This window comes from Mesoplodon mirus, assembly GCF_964341445.2.
Source record: "Mesoplodon mirus genome assembly, chromosome: 7".
Lineage (NCBI taxonomy): Eukaryota > Metazoa > Chordata > Mammalia > Artiodactyla > Ziphiidae > Mesoplodon > Mesoplodon mirus.
Genome location: NC_138983.1, coordinates 76,268,966 through 76,286,701, shown reverse-complemented (window position 1 = coordinate 76,286,701; position 17,736 = coordinate 76,268,966). Strand labels below are relative to the sequence as shown.

The 17,736-nt window shown below is 39.6% G+C and overlaps 2 protein-coding genes across 8 annotated transcripts in view; one reads left to right on the top strand and one right to left on the bottom strand.

The window, feature by feature from the left end:
* LOC309808565 (interferon regulatory factor 6-like) overlaps positions 1–17,736 on the bottom strand; it is a 726,310-nt gene that overhangs the window by 512,964 nt on the left and 195,610 nt on the right. The window lies entirely within an intron of this gene.
* Positions 1,067–3,240, top strand: LOC309808815 (spermatogenesis-associated protein 31A6-like; the record flags this gene model as incomplete). Its single annotated transcript, XM_082629389.1, has 1 exon — positions 1,067–3,240. One exon carries the CDS (start codon positions 1,067–1,069, stop codon positions 3,182–3,184), a length of 2,118 nt encoding a protein of 705 aa, XP_082485515.1. The 3' UTR covers positions 3,185–3,240.

Here is a 17,736-nt window from a genome sequence, read left to right as displayed (position 1 = left end):
CACAACAGTGAGAGGCCCGCGTACCGCAAAAAAAAAAAAAAAAAAAAAAATCCTTCTTTGCACTCTTCAAAGAAGAAAAACTGAAAATATTTTTATCCACTTTAAAAATAAGTAAAAGGGGAAAAAACCCCACAGAGTTTTAGTTAAATGTAGAAAGTCATGTTGTTCATGAACACAGCTTGCCTAGATAGATGACAGTGAGAGTTGGGTGTTAGCCCCTCATTTCTTCTTCTCTCTCAGCATCAAGTAGAGCTGAAGGGGAGGAGCAGGAGTAGGAAGAAAAGTGGATCTTTGAAAGGTAAGCCTTTGCCATTCAGTCCTGCGTGCCCCCGAGAGTTAGCTTCCATCTCTCCTAATCCTGAGGGCCCAGCTTCACGGTCTCTGAGGATGCCAGTGGCAGAGCTTATTCTTCAGGAAACAGAGCCTTGGGAAGGCTCGTTGGAAGGAGATCAGAGCCCAGATACTTCCCAGAAATTTGTGCTTAGAATGAAGCCATGAGGACCTAGAAATGGGGTGTGTGGACTGTGGTGGACCATTGGTGCCTGGGTTGGGAAGTGGGACCTCCAAGTCCAACTGTGGACAAGTTGTTTAACTTTGCTCAGATTCCTCTGTGTGATGACCACTGACCTTTCTCCCCTACACGGCAGTTGTAAGGGCTACAGGGGTTAATTAACGTGAAGGCACTTTGCAAAGGACAAACCCTTTTCAAGTGAGACTTACCATCACTGTCAGGGACATGTGGCCTTGGACACTGATACTTGGGCTCCAGAGTCTAATCCTCCAAAGATTTCCCTTAAAGGGCCATTGCACTCAGCCTCCTGAAAGACTCTTAGGCCTCTGCCTTCACCACCATGACCCAGTCTCCTGATTTCCAGCTTGCAGAGATTGCCTGGAAGAACTGGAGGGGACTCACAACCTGGTTTCACTTCTGCAAAGGTAAAGAATCTTTCCCCTTCTCTCCTGGGTCGTCCTTCCTCCCAGAACCTATAATGTGACCCCAGCCCTGGGAGGGGGAGCCATGGGAGGGCGTGGCTAAAGCCCTAGGGTGAGGGAGAGCAGGAGCATTATGAAGTCAGTGTGGGGGCAGAGGAGGGTTCTTGGGCTGCAGGTGCCCACCCCTGCCTGTCCTGTCCAGCCATCCTGGCCCCATCTGCTCTCCTACAGCTGCCTGGGGAGGCTTCCTGGCAAGGGCAACTTTCATCAGCTCTCATGTCAAGACCCTCCTGGTGAGACGTGCAAAGCAGTGCCTGCTGGAGCCTGTGGAAGATACTGCTTGAAGGGTTGGGAACCCTGCATGAACACCTCCTGTAGGGTTTCCTTCCTTGATCCAGACACTCGAGAGGTGCTGGAAGCACACATTAGAAGGTTTTGGGTAAAGCACAGGTGGACCCTCCCCCTCAAGGTCCTCAAGCCCATAAATCTCTTGAAGCGGAAAAAGCTCCAACCCTCCACCGTTCTGCAGTTTGCCTCTTCCCCTTCAGCCACCTGTGTGTCTGGGTCCCACTCAACAGTCAAGTGTGCTGAGTTCCTGGAGAAACCTCCTCAGGCTCATTCAGGAGAGAAGGTGATAACAGAAGAGTCAGTTCCTACCCTGAAGAGGCCTCTCCTTGTCCCCTCAACTGTGTGTAAGGAAATCCAGAGTGCCCTGGGAGCGATTCCATCTGCTGACTACCATGGGCCCTCAAAGGCTTCTCTGACTGGACAGGAGGGCAGGCCACCTTCTCAGTCCCTCACACTCAGCCTTGTGGGCAGAACCTGGAAGAGTGAGACTGTGGAATGGGTCAAGAGGGACAGCCTAGAGCCAGGTCCAAGTTCAGCAATGGTCAGGAATGAGCCAACGGAGGAGAGTGGTGGTCAGGCCTCAGGAGACCCCTGCCATAGGGTAACAGTGATGGAGGTGAACTTAGGATCCCAATCTTTGAGAGGTGAAGAGGCCAGGGAGGCTGTGGAGGCCAAGGAGTCTCCTGCTCTTCAACCACAGTCTAGTGTTATCTTGGAAACCAAAGTGTTGACAAAATCCCAAACCACAAATGTACATATGAGGAGTTTAGAGGTGCCAGGGGCCAGTAAACGTTTCCTACTACCTAGAATGTCTGTTTTCCAACATCCAGGTGAGCCATGCCTTAACATGGGGGTTGCCAGTGAGTTTAACTCCAAAGTAAAGGTACAGTCAGACAACCAGCTTCAGGACTTTCCCAAACACATGTTCCTTGCTGCAGACAACTTGGCTTCTCAGGTGCCTCAGTGCCATCCCCAGAGAGTCCCCACCAGAGACAGGTTAGCTTCCCAGGAGCCAAGTGGCCTTATGGAAGCCCAAAGGAGCAACCTAGGGCAGCAGGAGCCCAAAACTTCAAAACTCCAAGACTCATGGAAGAGCCAGAGCAAGATGATTGCCCCTACTTACAAAAGAGAGGACTGTAGGAGGCATAAACCAGGCGAGCATGAAGAAAGGTTTAAAGAATTAGGGACCTCTCAAGCTGGAAGTATGAGCCGCCCTGCCCAGGTCAGGGGAATAACAGACTCTATTGGGAGCAGATGTCTCCAGCTCATGCCAGAGAAGAAACATAGCCCTCCAGAAAGCCTCTTCAGAAAAAGGATGAGGCTATTTTTAAAGTGGATTTTCCCCAATAAAAAAGTCAATGGTCGAGATGCTCTGCAAAAATTCAAGCCCATATCAGCCACTGCCCAGAGTCACGGATCAGTCAAAAGCAGATCAATCTTGAAGAGTGAGACTGCTGAGGGTCAGGCACTCATGACAGCTGTTGGACAGATCCCAGAAGAAAAAAGAGCAATTCACCATGGACTTCATGCCACAAAGTTAAATGAACACAAACTGGAATTCCAAGTCCCAGTATGTGGGTGTTTCTGCTGCCATAGGCTTACCTCCTACCCAGAGCAACGGAGAATGATGGGTTATACAGCCTGCAGTCATAAAGCCACCTCCAAGGGCCAGAGTTGTTCTATCAGGGAAAGGGAAGTCAGACACCAACATAGTTTGAAAAGTGTAAGGTTCGACGATGAGCAGCTGGGCCTAAGGTGCCTCCCATCCTTGCCCCCCAAGAAGAGTTTGTTTCCAGTTAGTACCTGCCAGTATGGGCCAAGGATTCCAGGTGCCCCAGCCCGCCATCAACACTGTCCAAGGCATTGTCATCTTTGGGGAGGTGTCTTGCCTGGTCGACAGTAAAATCCTTCTTTAGTCTTCCCTTTAGTAGGAAGACATGTCTCCAAGTCAACATTCAGTCCATGTAGAGAAAATGATTTTCTCCTTAGCACGTCCAAGGTATTTAATGTTCCCCAATACATGTATATATATATATATATTTTTTTTTTTTTTCTAATAAAAGCAGAGTGTAATGGCTGCTGTCTGTGCCGTGCACTTTGTCTTCTAGAAGGGAGGGGCATGGAGGGAGGTGGACGGTAGCATCACAAGCTTGCTCCTTGTCTCGTGTCCCTTCATTGCACCTTATGATACTGTCATTACACAGACCAAAATTACTCTAGCAATGAGATGGGAAAAACCTATGAAACCCACACCCAAGGATCTGGTTCAACCAGTCTTTCTCCTCCTTCTATGCTACTTTGAACTTTATGCAACTGTAGTGGATAGGTTTACACGATAGGGCCGGACATTCCAATTCAGGCTCCAGGAAGTGTCAGAGCCAAGTGGATGGAAGTTTGGGGGGAATAGAGTATGGGCTCTGAGTTCAGAAACAGGAGAAATCTTGCCCCTGGATCTCTTGGTAGGGAATATACAACATCTGCTCTTAAGAGTTCCTTCTCTCTCTGATGAAGGTTGGGATTGAGGTATGCCCTATGAACCCCTTTTAGCTTAGCCATAATAAAATGTACAGCATCACCCTCCCCCACCTCTGTTTTTCCTACACTTTAGAGCAGCAGCAAGGATGGCATTTCCAGCTCTGTGTGTGTAGGTGGGGGGAGTATCAGGGAGGCTGCTGAGGGCTGTGTTGAGTCCAGTCCCATATAAATGAATGGCTGCGTTCATGGGTCACCTACCTTCCACTCTATGTTAACCCCAGAGAAGGAGTTTTGGATGAATGGAATAGGGGTGTGACTGTGGGTAGTAACTATCTGATGGTCAAACACTGTGAATTTAGGGTGGGATGTAGGTGTAGAAAAATCCTTGGATCCAAGGAAGGAGGCAAAGTGGTACCAGACTCCCATAAATTGCAGTTCTGAAAGAACAGCCCCCTGACATACAACCACCATCTAAAGGCCTAAAGGGGAGGAAAAGTTAAGGGTCCAGTAGCTCACCATGGCCCCACGCCAGGGTCTCTACCCTATTCCAACTCTAAGATCACAGACCTAGAGAAACCACCTTTAGGTCAAAACAGAAGGTCAAACTTATAGAAGTAAAGCAAATCAGGGAAGGTGAATCTCTTAATACTATATTTAATAAGCTTACACATCATCACCTCTTGACTTTTAGAAAGGATAACTTAACAATAGGTGTAAAAGCCAGGACTAGGGAACTTGGGATGTGACTCCTAGTCTGGTGACCTTCACATAAACACATGGCCCAAGGACTGCTCCAGGGGAGAGGTGGGGACTGGCTTGTGATTGTGTAGTAAGCCTTGCCTGTCTCCCAGTCCTTGATCACCCCAGAGCCTGGCAGGTGAAGAAGCAATCAGACAGGATTCGTGGTGGTGTGGAGGTGACCTGTGCAAAGTGGATGGGGCAGGGTGCAATGCAGGAGTGTTCCACTGATCTGCTTCTGGCACAGCTTTTCTTGTCTCCTGACCCCCATCCATATGGAAAAGCAGGGAGATGAGGAAGAATTTCTCTAGAGTGATTTGGTGTTTTCTGCCATGTGCAGGGCGCATGGTGGACACAGCTCCAGGTGGTGTCTTTCTCATTGTGGAGATTTCTGTTCCAGCTGATGCCCCTGATCCAGATGACAACAGAAATGGACCCCATCCCCCATACCTGTCAGGCCCCTCAACACGTGGAAATGCTGTGACCTGGGGTGGAGGGGGCAGAGTGAGCACAGGACTGCTCACACCCCTGGTTTCTCCCTGGAGCCAGGCCCTACCTCTGGGCCCCGATTCCCAAGGCAGCCTCCAGAATGGGCAGAGCAGTGAGAGTGAAGCCAGGACTTGTGGGAGGGGTCGGTACCCAGAGGAGAGAGTTGACAGAGCTGGGACCTGAGCCTGGCTGCTGCTGGGTCCTCTCAGGGGCACCCAGAAGTGAGTTCTGGGAATATGGGGAAGCTGGACTTGGACCCCCCTGGCTCCTGCTGGGAGAGTGCCACAGACAGGTGATGCTGATGGAACAGCAAGAAAACAGAAAGAAGCAAGTCCCTTTGCCCTTCTCTTGCTGCTCCGTCTTCCATAAGGTACAGTAAGACAAGAAATTGAGAGACCAAAAGAAAAAAAGAAATGGAGAGACCCAGAGACAATACACAAAGACTTCACGGACACACCTCTCGAGAGACTTCTCACGCAAACACCTTTCTCAGAGATCACATACTGAGACCTCACACAGGGACCTCGTGTTGCTTCACAGACCCTCAGACAGAAACCTAGCACAGATTTAACAGATTTCCCAGAGATACCTTCCAAAGGGACCTCATACAGAGACTTCACACAGAGATCTCACCCAGAGACAACACACAGAGACCTCACATCTATTCTTCAGTATCCATTGACAAGTCTTTCTTAGTGAATATGAAACCACTTAGCAAACTGGCAGCATGATAAATATATTATCAGTTGTGCCCCTCTGAGATCCACCAGACACTCACTGTCAGCATTACTCTAAATGGGGAAATGTTGGAGAAGTTTTGTTCTTTTGGAATGTCACTGCCTCTGAACAAAAGAATTATACATTCCAAATGTAGATTTTCAAATTTCATTCTTAGGTGTTCATTAGCTTGAAGATCACATATTACATTATTTTATTTTTATTTATTTTAGAAGAATGAAGAAAATAATGTTTATTTCTTAGAAATGCATGTAGTACTCTATTTTTTTATTTTAAAAGATTTTTATTGGAGTATAGTTGAGTTACAAATTTGTGTTAGTTTCAGGTGTAAAGCAAAGGGAGCCAGTTATACATGTACATATGTCCACTGTTTTTAAAGATTCTTTTCCCATAGAGGCCATTACAGAGTATTGAGTAGAGCTCCCCGTGCTATACAGTAGGTTATTATTACCTATTTTGTATATAGTAGTGTGTATATGTCAATCCCAATCTCCCAATTTATCCTTCCCCCTTATCTCCTGGTAACCATAAGTTTTCATTTGTACTCTTTTTTTAGGAGAATCACAAATTTTAAGCACAACTAAAACACTGTCAGTCTCCAGTGAGAGAAAATATTTGTCCAGTTTAGTTATCATCCAGTCAAATGGTATCTGGCACATTTTTTCCTTTATTGAGGACAGAACTTAAACTTGAGATGGCTTACTTGTTTCCTTTGGAAACATAAGAAAAACCTGCAACAAAGGTACTCTAGGAATGAAATAAACCAAGAAAGAAGCATCCGGACTCACATTCACTTCCCAGAGGGCTGTGTAACTAGCACGTTATTTTGCACATAATAGCTTGCATCAGGTTTGTGGGGTTTGCTTTAGTTTTTAACAGGCCAATAATCATGTGAGGATTTTTCACAAGTCAAATTTCTGGTTTTAAATTTTACATTCTGGCAAAAGTATGCTTCTGAATATTATTTTATTTCTTAAAATGTGGTAATGCCCTAAAATGATATTACACAATCATAACGTTCAGCTAACATACTTAAAAAGATGGGCTATTAAGGATTCATTCTTCAATAATTCTATGAAATGCACATTTTCTAAGACATGCAGTTAGGATCCATTTTATATTCATTATAGGGTTAACACATTGCTTTAAAAATTTTTGAAAGATTATAAAATATATGACTTAGCCTATGCTTGACATTATACATGTTATCTCATAAAATTACTGAGGGAAGGATATCTTAATATCTGAATTGAAGGTAGTGTACATTTAATCTACATTTGGCTTATAACAATGAATAATGAAAGGCTTTCATTTATTATATAGCTCACACTTTCCAAAGGGTACACTTCTAAAAGACTACTGATTTCTCACTGCTAATAAGCAACCTATTGTCCTTGCCTTGGTAAAATCTATTTTAATGACAGCTGGTTCTCTCCCAGATTATCCATTGGTATTACAGCGTCACGGTCTTTTAAGAGGAGCAGGGCTGACACGAGGACTCTTTAGGCTTATTTCTACAAGAAATTTAGTTTTTCTATTCTCCTAATTAAAAAATGTATAATTATTAATTTTTCACTTTACTCCCTTATGTCGTTGAATCAGAAAACAATGGACTATGGTCATGTATGTCATCTAATACTCTATCAGATCACTTTTTTTTAAATAGTGCAGCTTACTCAGGTAAGTTTACTGATCAGAACAAAATGGAATCAATTAGGAAAAAGTTCATACAGGAAAATATCCTTTTCAAAGTTGACTATTTTAACACAGTTAAATAAGCGATTATTTTTTAATCCTTTGAGTTAAAATTGTTCAGGGTGGCCAAGAAAGTCTGGAAACATGAAAAATGTCCATAAAAGCACTTTATTACTATAATACATTGAATGTGTTGCTCCTCATTATTAATTCACAGTTCATTAAGCTGGGCAAAATTACAACGAACAATGTGCATTAAAGCAAAATTCCCATCAATCATTTTCCATCTGTCATACATTCTGTCAGATGATTTGTGTGTCTAATTTTCATGGAAAAACTTGTACCTTTACTCCAGAATAAGAAATCAAGGGGGATCAATCTATTAAAAAGATATTAATATTCCCAGACTCTGTGGCCTTCAGTATTTTTTTTTAAGAAGATTCACCTAGTGCAAATCTTATAAATATTTTTACCATTTAATATGCCCAGACAAAATGGATACAAAAATTAGATAAAAGAGAAAACAACAAAAACAGATCCCCTTTGTTTTCAAAACATTTGATGTTTACATCAAAATATTTTGTTGAAAATGAAGTGATTTTTAATCTATAGTTAAAAGACACTATAATGATATTTAGAACATATTACAGATCCGGATTTTTACAAATAGATTTTTATTTAAAACAGGTCTCACACTGATATCAATAAACCAGGCACTCTAGAACAAAATGTGGAGAGATGGCAATTATGAGATGACTTCTTAATACTCCAAGGGAAAAAGATGTTTTCCAAAGTAGTCCATCTACAATATTAACCCTTAAGATCTACTCCCCTTGATAGGTTTCAATATTATTTTCTCTTTTATACACATTGACTTTATAATTAACTCCTACAGGAGGACATTTCTGGAAATGTTCCCAGATATCTACAGCCACACTTTCGGTCATGATCACACCATGGAAAAAGTAGGGAACATCCAGATCCTGATGATCCAGGGGTTTCATAATTACCCCTTTGAGGTCAGTCAGAATCATAATCATTCCCAGAACAGGGTCGGTCTTTACATTTGTGCCCCGAGACATGCAGATTGTAACACTACCCACCCAAAGGCAAGTTGTCTTCCTTACTCAGGTTTGCAGGGGCACCACTCACTGTGGTAGCTAGAAGAGTCCGTTGCCCCCAGCCCGGACCTGCATTCTGTACTCTCCACACACACATCGTACCACAGATATACCAGTGGTGCTGATGAAACTTCCAGAAAGCTATAAAATAATGCATGCCAGGCACGGTAGATGAGGATTCAGAAAATGCTAACATCTTCTCTAGGAAATAAAGGTGACATACCTATGTGGCTTTAAGCATTTTTGTGCATTAGCTGGCCCCCGGGATCTGGGAAAAAGCATCTGATTTTAAAGTTTCTCAGCCTCATTCTCTGCAGTGAAATCTGAAGCTCTTCCTTCCTTCTCTGAGTCCAGAAGCTGGAATTGATACAGTCTGCTCTCTGTGATTTGTCTCTACCATTTGTTTCCAGTGACCACTTCAACTCAGATATCTCTCAATTCAGGGATCACTCCTAAACTTCAGGACGAAGGTCACTGCCCTTTTCATTCCCACCACAATTTTATGCTAGTAACCCTTTACCGTGTCAATAAATTTATTTTGTAGAATGTGCCCCCTGGACTCCACCTGCTAAATCTGTTTTGTGGGCAAATCATTTGTTACTTAGCTAAACAAATTTTATAAAATCATATTTCATAAAATTGTATTTTATAAAATGTTACTTTCTTATTTTATAAAATTGGTAAATCCAGGGATTTAGGCTTAATTATTATTTTTAAAAATGTTGGTACTCATTTTGCCAATTTTTCTCTTTTTACATATATCAGAAAATATGTTAAGAACTCAACTGTGAAGATACCACTATTTTTATTTTTTCTCACTTTTGTACACAGGAAACAAGAAAGTTTGTTCCTTGGAAAACATCAGTCCTAAGAACGTACTAAGTTAAAGCTTAGCATGTTAGATCTGCGAGTAGCCTTGTCTTTTTTTTTTTTTTTTTTTTCGGAACGCAGGCCTCTCACTGTTGTGGCCTCTCCCTTTGCAGAGCACAGGCTTCGGACACGCAGGCTCAGCGGTCATGGCTCACGGCTCCAGCCGCTCTGCGGCATGTGGGATCTTCCCGGACCAGGGCACGAACCCGTGTCCCCTGCATCGGCAGGCGGACTCTCAACCACTGCGTCACCAGGGACGCCCAACCTTGTCTTTTTTTTAATGATGCTTTTTTCTGAATTGGTTAAAAAAAAAAAAGAAAGAAAAAAGCCTTAAGGCTTAGGAACAGAAGCAAACTGAGAATTAAAATCCAAATCATTCAAATGAAGTTTGTCAGAACAGTTTGTGTGTGGAGAGGACAGCTTCTAGGCACTTCAGAGGAACCAGCAGGACAGAATTGAGAATAGCCAGCACCTTACAGGGCTTCTCACAGAAATGCTTTAATGCAAAGAGGTGACTGGATTTCACAGGGAGACCAGGGAGAGGATGCAGAGATAATTAAATCACATTCAAGCACCTGTTTACCTGGGAGGTAAGTTCCTTCATATTGTGGTCAGATGCTGTTTAGGGGGACACTGGTGCAGGGGAGGTGTTGGGAGGATGAACTCTTTTCTAAGTGATTTTGCAAGTGTGAAAATTCATCCAACAGAGATGCTAGAAAAATTTGCTCCTAGTAGCGAGCGTCCAACATGATATTTTGGGACAAAAATGTGTATTTGGAAGAATTTTTCACAAAAGAGCAGTGATGGGAGGAAAAGATTCATATGGGCCTGGCTAGTAATATTCTTCCTTCACAATTTTCTTGTGGGTTCCTGAGGCCTGTTGTGACTGCTTGGAGACCTGGTCCCCAAGCAATGGCCCTCTTTGTCATACTCAGGGTAACCCAGGAAGTTGCTTGTCTGAAGCAGAAAAGGTTCTCCCTTCCACTCATGTCCTCTTGCTGATCAGATGAACACATGGCATCATCTACAGCTGAGAGGTGTTTGTTAACTACCTTTGTTTCATAGGACACAACTCATATATACTCTACAGTAATGTTTATCACTGTCTTTTATAATCTCAAGGTAAGAAGTAATCAGTGTTAAAATCATTCTACTGGAATAACAAAGCACATGATTTTTTTTCCCTAATAGTGATTGTATTTGTTTGCTAGGGCTGCCATAACAAAAGACCACACTGGCTACTAGGTGGCTTAAACAACAAAAATATATTTTCTCATAGATCTAGAGGCTAGAAGTCCAAGATCAAAGTATCAAGTTTAGTTTCTTTGAGGTCTCTCTCCTTTGATGGCTACCTTCTCGCTGTGTCCTCACATGGTTGCCCCTCAGTCTGTGCATGTCTGTGTTCTAATATTCCCCCCTTATAAAGATACAAGTCATATTGGATTAGAGTCCATCCATATGATCATTTTACCTTAATTTTCTCTTCCAAAGCAGTATTTCCAAGTAGAAGTTAAGCTTACGGTACAAGCAATCAGGTATTTAATAAGAGGCATTGCTATGGAGACAAAAAAAAAAAAAGGTTAATAATTGAGGCAAATTTCATATCAGTTTTTGAGTTCTGAGGGTAGACAGTTGAGAAGATCTCTAAATGTCGGGGTTAAAGCATCTTTTGTAGTTTGAATGTCCATCAGATGTTCAGGTAAACTTTCTGAGTGGTCCATATAGCAACAGGAACGAAGAAGACTGTCTAAACATGAGCTGCTGTGGAGATTTCTCTGAAGTTTATATTAAGATATCTACCTTCAGTATGCAGGACTTCAGAAAAAAAGGCAGTTTTAGTTTCAATTATTCCAAGTCAAAAGGGTGGGAGAAAATTTGGAAACACTAGTTTGGAGAGTTGTAGTCAGGTAGTGGAGGAAACTAGAAAAATTCAGGATATAGTCCAGTTTTCAGGTAATTAACAAAACTTCAAGGAAAATTAATAGCACTAGAATCTAATATCCACAATATGTATTTTGGTTTCTATCGAAAGATAATTTTTCTCTCTAAAATCACCCTCATTTCTATCAAAGATAGCCAAATTAAGACAAATTTGTTTGCAAAATAAGTCTAGATTAAAAAAACTTGGTCTTATTTATATAAGTATAGCAAGGATTGTGACTGACCATATAGGCTTATTTTTCATTTTTATTTTTTGCTTTTATTAAGAGAATTTATTGCCTCTCTCTCCTCCCAATAGCTCAGACATGAAGAAGCAACATCAGAGGAAGACAGACAGACAAATGGCTCTTTGAGTTTGTCCTGCTTGGCACTGGTGAAGGAAGAGGCAGCTTTCTCAAAGTTTTTATCTGCTTAATTGGATGTAGTAGAGAAAGGGAACAAGGAAAGTCAGAGGGTAAGTGAATAGGCTCTGCACCTACCAAGGATGTATTATCCTCCTAATCGTCCCAGTAGGAATATTCCATTCATGTTCTTTGATCTGATCCTTGCATTGGAAGACACTTCTTTTTTTAATCTTTTTAAATTTAATTTTAATTTTATATTGAAGTATAGTTGATTTACAATGTTGAATTAGTTTCAGGTGTACAGCAAAATGATTCAGTTATACATATACATATATCCATTCTTTTTCAGATTCTTTTGCCATATAGGTTATTACAGAATATTGAGTAGAGTTCCCTTTGCTATACAGTAGGGTCTTGTTGATTATCTATTTTATATATAGTAGTGTGTATATGTGAATCCAAACTCCTAATTTATCCCTCCCCATACCTTTTCCCTTTAGTAACCATAAGTTTGTTTTTTAAGTCTGTGAGTCTGTTTCTCTTTTGTAATTAAGTTCATTTGTATCATTTTTTCAGATTCCACAGATAAGTGATATCATATGATATTTGTCTTTCTCTGAATGACTTCACTTAGTATGATAATCTCTATGTCAATTCATGTTACTGCAAATGGCATTATTTCATTCATTTTTATGGCTGAGTAATATTCCATTGTATATATGTACCACATCTTCTTTATCCATTCATCTGTCAATGGACATTTAAATTGCTTTCATATCCTGGTTATTGTGAATAGTGCTGCACTGAACACTGGGGTGCATGTATCTTTTGGAAGTATAATTTTCTCCAGATACATGCCTAAGAGTAGGACTGCTGGATCATATGGTAGTTCTATTTTTAGTTTTTTAAGGAATCCCATAATATTCTCCATAGTGGTTGAACCAATTTACATTCCCACCAACAGTGTAGGAGGACTCCTTTTCTCCACACCCTCTCCAACATTTTTGCAGTCTACAGTTTGTAGACGTTTTGATGATGGTTACTCTGACTGGTGTGAGGTGATATCTCATTGTAGTTTTGATTTGCATTTCTCTAATAATTAGCGATGTTGAGCAGATTTTCATGTGCTTTTTGCCCATCAGTATGTCTTCTTTGGAGAAATGTCTGTTTAGATCTTCTGTCCATTTTTTGATTGGGTTGTTTGCTTTTTTGATATTGAGCTGCATGAGCTATTTGTATACTTTGGAGATTATTCCATTGTCAGTCTCATCATTTGCAAATATTTTCTCCCATTCTGTAGGTTGTCTTTTTGTTTTGTTTATGGTTTCCTTTGCTGTGCAAAAGCTTTTAAGTTTTATTAGGTCCCATTTGTTTATTTTAGTTTTTGTTTTCTTTCCTCTAGGAGGTGGATCCAAAAAGATATTGCTGCTGTGAAAGAGTGTTCTGCCTGGATTTTCCTCTAAGAGTTTTATAATATCCAGTCTTACATTTAGGTCTTTAATGCATTTTGAGTTTATTTTTGTCTGTGGTGTTAGAAAATTGTTCTAATTTCATTTTTTTACATGTAGCTGTCCAGTTTTCCCAGTACCACTTATTGGAGAGACTGTCTTTTCTCCATTGTACAGTCCTGCCTCCTTTGTCATAGATTAATTGACCATAGTTGTGTGGGTTTATTTCTGGGCTTTCTATTCTGTTCCATTGATCTATATTTCTATTTTTGTGCAAGTACCATACTGATTACTGTAGCTTTGTAATATAGTCTGAAGAGAGTGAGCCTGATTCCTCCAACTCCATTTTTGCTTTCATAGTATGCTTTGGCTATTTGGGGGTTTGTGTTTCTATACAAATTTTAAATTTTTCTGTTCCAGTTCTGTGAAAAATGCCATTGGTGGGGGCTTCCCTGGTGGTCCGGTGGCTGGGACTTCACCTTCCAATGAGGAGGATGCAGGTTTGATCCCTGGTCAGGGAGTTGGGATCCCACATGCAATGCAACCAAAAAAAAAAAAACAAAAAAACAAAAAACAAAAACATAAAACCGAAGCAATATTGTAACAAATTCAATAAAGACTTTAAAAATGGTCCACATGAAAAAAATCTTAAAAAAAAAATTCCACTGGTAATTTAATAGGGATTGCATTGAATCTGTAGATTGCCTTAAGTAGTATAGTCATTTTGACAGTATTGATTCTTCCAATCCAAGCACATGGTCTATCTCTCCATCTGTTTGTGTCACTTTCGATTTCTTTCATCAGCGTCTTAGAGTTTTCAGAGTACAGGTCTTTTGTCTCCTTAGGTAGATTTATTCATAGGTATTTTTTCTTTTTGATGTGATGGTAAATGGGATTCCTTCCATAATTTCTCTTTCTGATCTTTTGTTTTTAGTGTATAGGAACGAAAGAGATTTCTGTGTATTAATTTTGTATTCTGTGACTTTACTGAATTCATCGATGTGGTGTATCACACTGATTGATATGAGCCTGTGAGCCATGGCCGCTGAGCCTGCGCGTCCGGAGCCTGTGCTCCGCAACGGGAGAGGCCACAACAGTGAGAGGCCCGCGTACCACGAAAAAAAAATCATAAAATGGGGCTTTCCTGGTGGCACAGTGTTTAAGAATCTGCCTGCCAGTGCAGGGGACATGGGTTCAAGCCCTGGTCCAGGAAGATCCCACATGCCGCAGAGCAACTAAGCCCACGTGCCACAACTACTGAGCCTGCGTTCTAGAGCCATTGAGCCACAACTACTAAAGCCCACGAGCCACAACTACTAAAGCCCACGAGCCACAACTACTGAAGCCCATGCACCTAGAACCCATGCTCTACAACAAGAGAAGCCACTGCAATGAGAAGCCCACGCACCACAACAAAGAGTAGCTGCCATTCGCCGCAACTAGAGAAAGCCCACACACAGCAACAAAGACCCAATGCAGCCAAAAATAAATAAAATAAATAAATTTATTTTTAAAACCATAAAATATCATAACCATCTTCTTCAGTTTACTTAGTCCCATGTAATTAATTCTTGTTTTGTTTGATCTTTTGTTAGAAGTTTTATGAAACCATCAATTTCTCCATTAGGGTTTTGTAAATTCTTACTCAGTTCAGTGTAATGATTTGAAATTCATCAGAAACTTGTGTTCTAGAATACTTGTTAGATCCTTTTCCATGAATTTCTCTGAACATGAAACACATTTCCAGGAAGCTTTTGTAAAAGCATCTGAGTAAAACCATTGTCTAAGTAATAAAAGACAAATATCCATTACTAAAAATTTGATTCATTCTAATGGAATTGACAAGAAAATTTATCTCTGTGACACAAAACATTTAAGATAATAACTAGAGGGCCTCCCTGGTGGCGCAGTGGTTGAGAGTCCGCCTGCCGATGCAGGGGATACGGGTTCGTGCCCCGGTCTGGGAGGATCCCATATGCCGCGGAGCGGCTGGGCCCGTGAGCCATGGCCGCTGGGCCTGCGCATCCGGAGCCTGTGCTCCGCAACGGGAGAGGCCACAACAGTGAGAGGCCCACATACCGCAAAAAGAAAAAAGAAAAAAAAAAAAAAAAAAAGATAATAACTAGAATTATGACTGATAACATTATACTAGGACATATCCAATTTTAGGAATTTCATATACTTTCGAGAACATTTATATTAATAACATTCACCCTTATGATATAACCTAGAGTTTATGATCATTTATTTAGCAATGCTTCCCATGTAAGTAACATACCAAATAAGCCTAATGAGTTTCATAGCTCTCTTTTCTAATAAGATAAAACAAATCTTTTAAGGTGTTCCAAGGGGCCTCTGGAAAACCTGAACGTTATTTCCAGGTCAATAAAACTTCATTTAGAATTTGACTTGGGGGAGAATCTACTTTTTCAAAAATAAAAATGTTTTAAAACACTTTGTCAAATATGATCATATGTCACTGTGAATTAATATTTAGTTATCAATTTAATCAAAGTGACAAAGATTCACATGTAAATACAGATAGTTAAATAGTGTAAAAAGACTTAGCTCTTTTAATATTGAAAGCACTCAGTTTTTCTTCAAAATTATCAAAGATTCATAAAGACGAAATGTACAATATTTGTTTTGCTAGACAGATTACATTGAATGTAAAAAAAAGTCTTTGTTTACAATTTCTCATTAAGAGCAGACCAATAATTAAGAAAATTTTGCAAAAAGAGAGGAAAAAGCAAATTTTAATTTTCTACCAGCTTACTTTGGATATTAAAACTCAATCACTTTATTAAATTCATTCCAATTTTAGATCTGACTACACATAAAATTCCTTTCTAAAGATTCCTTTTTCACAAACCTCTTACAACTTTCTCTGTCCATTTTGATTTGTCCCTTGTTCTCTTTCCCATTTAGAAGTTATCAGCTTTAGGACAAAAATCACTTAACAAAGTTTTTACATTAACAAAAACATCTCCATACCTTACACTTTTTCTTACCCCAAAATATATTCTAATTTCCTTATAATTCCTAGTAGCTTTAACCACATCTATTATTTACAATTCTTAATCCTTTGAAGCTTTAATTTTTTTGTAAAGATAAAGTTAAAAATTATGAACTGTGTAAGTATTTTGTGGCTTGGCAAACTTATAAATACATTTCATAATTTCTAGAAACATATTCTACTTCATAGTACAAGCTTTTAATGAAGCACAAGACATGTTTACTAATAGAACCAAACATATTTAGTGTGTAATAAGAGGTCAAAAGTAGGTAAACTTAGACTCGTTCAGCAATTAATATTTCAGTATTTTGTCTTAGTTGGAAATGATCTAGACATTCAATTCATTTAATTTAACTTAGCAAAACTCTAAGGGTACAATTTTTCAAAGACATTTAGAAAACTATTTAAGTTGACATAGCAAAAACAATTATTGCTAAAAAAAGTTTACCTAAAAGAATTCTTATCTTATGTCTATTTAATTAATTTGTTCTTAACAATCACTCAGATTACTCATGACAATTTCATAAGATGTTAAAGTAGTGTTAGCCATCATCTTAAATTATTATTATTATTACTTTTTTCTGAGAAATTCTGTAAAAGAGATAACATGAGCTTATTTGACTTTTAGTAAAACTACATAGCATAAAGCTATTATACTTAATGCTGATAACTCTTAAGATATGTCTGTATTAATTAAACCATTAAACCTGAACTAGATTTTACTTACCAAAAATTATCCTAGATCATGTGAATTTGAAAAATATTTGTATTCGTTTTTGTTATATTTTTGAGAATTTTTATATTGCTTGTTGGAATAAATTAAGTTTACTCACTCAGATAGCTACAGTCTTTTATTATTTATGGAGAAGACTTTTAAGTCTTCTTGCCCTTTAAGTGTACTTGCTCTTGATAAACAATTTTAAGGAGACTGTGATTTAGAGTTTGAGCAAGAGAGGGTTTTTCTGGTGGTTTTTGTTTAAAAAAAAAACCTCTTTCCTTTTTTTTCTTTAAATTTTAGTTTCAGGTTCTAACAATTGAGATAATCTGGGCTCAGTCTCAGGCAATGTGGCTGTGTTTACATTTCAAAGACATGGTAAGATTTATAACTTTAAGGGACAGAGAAAAAAGTGTAAATTTTCTTCTGTGAGTTTTGGAGTGTATTTTTCTATTATCATAAGTTTCAGGGTAATTATTATTTTAAAAACTTTTTCTTCTTAAGTACAGGACAATTTTGCTCCAATTATCCTCAACTTTTATAATATCTACAAGAAGTTGAGAGGAATAGGTTTCAGGGTTGGTGAAGATAAATGGGCCTTGACTTGTTCCTAAGTTGCATTTCTGGTTTTGTAGAGATTTGGAAGACAAAGATAATTGTTTCTATTAGCTCTTGAATATTGGCTTCCAACTGATCTTTTCCTAATTATTTGTAGGAGGGCCTAAGGAATTGCTGAGGAGATGGGGCAATTTTTAAAATTTTTCTTAAAAAGGGGAATTCATGTTGGATCTTTAATTTCTGTTATTTCATCTTAATAACGATTCCCTAAGGCTAGCTGTTATACATGATTTTTCCTTTCAATTTG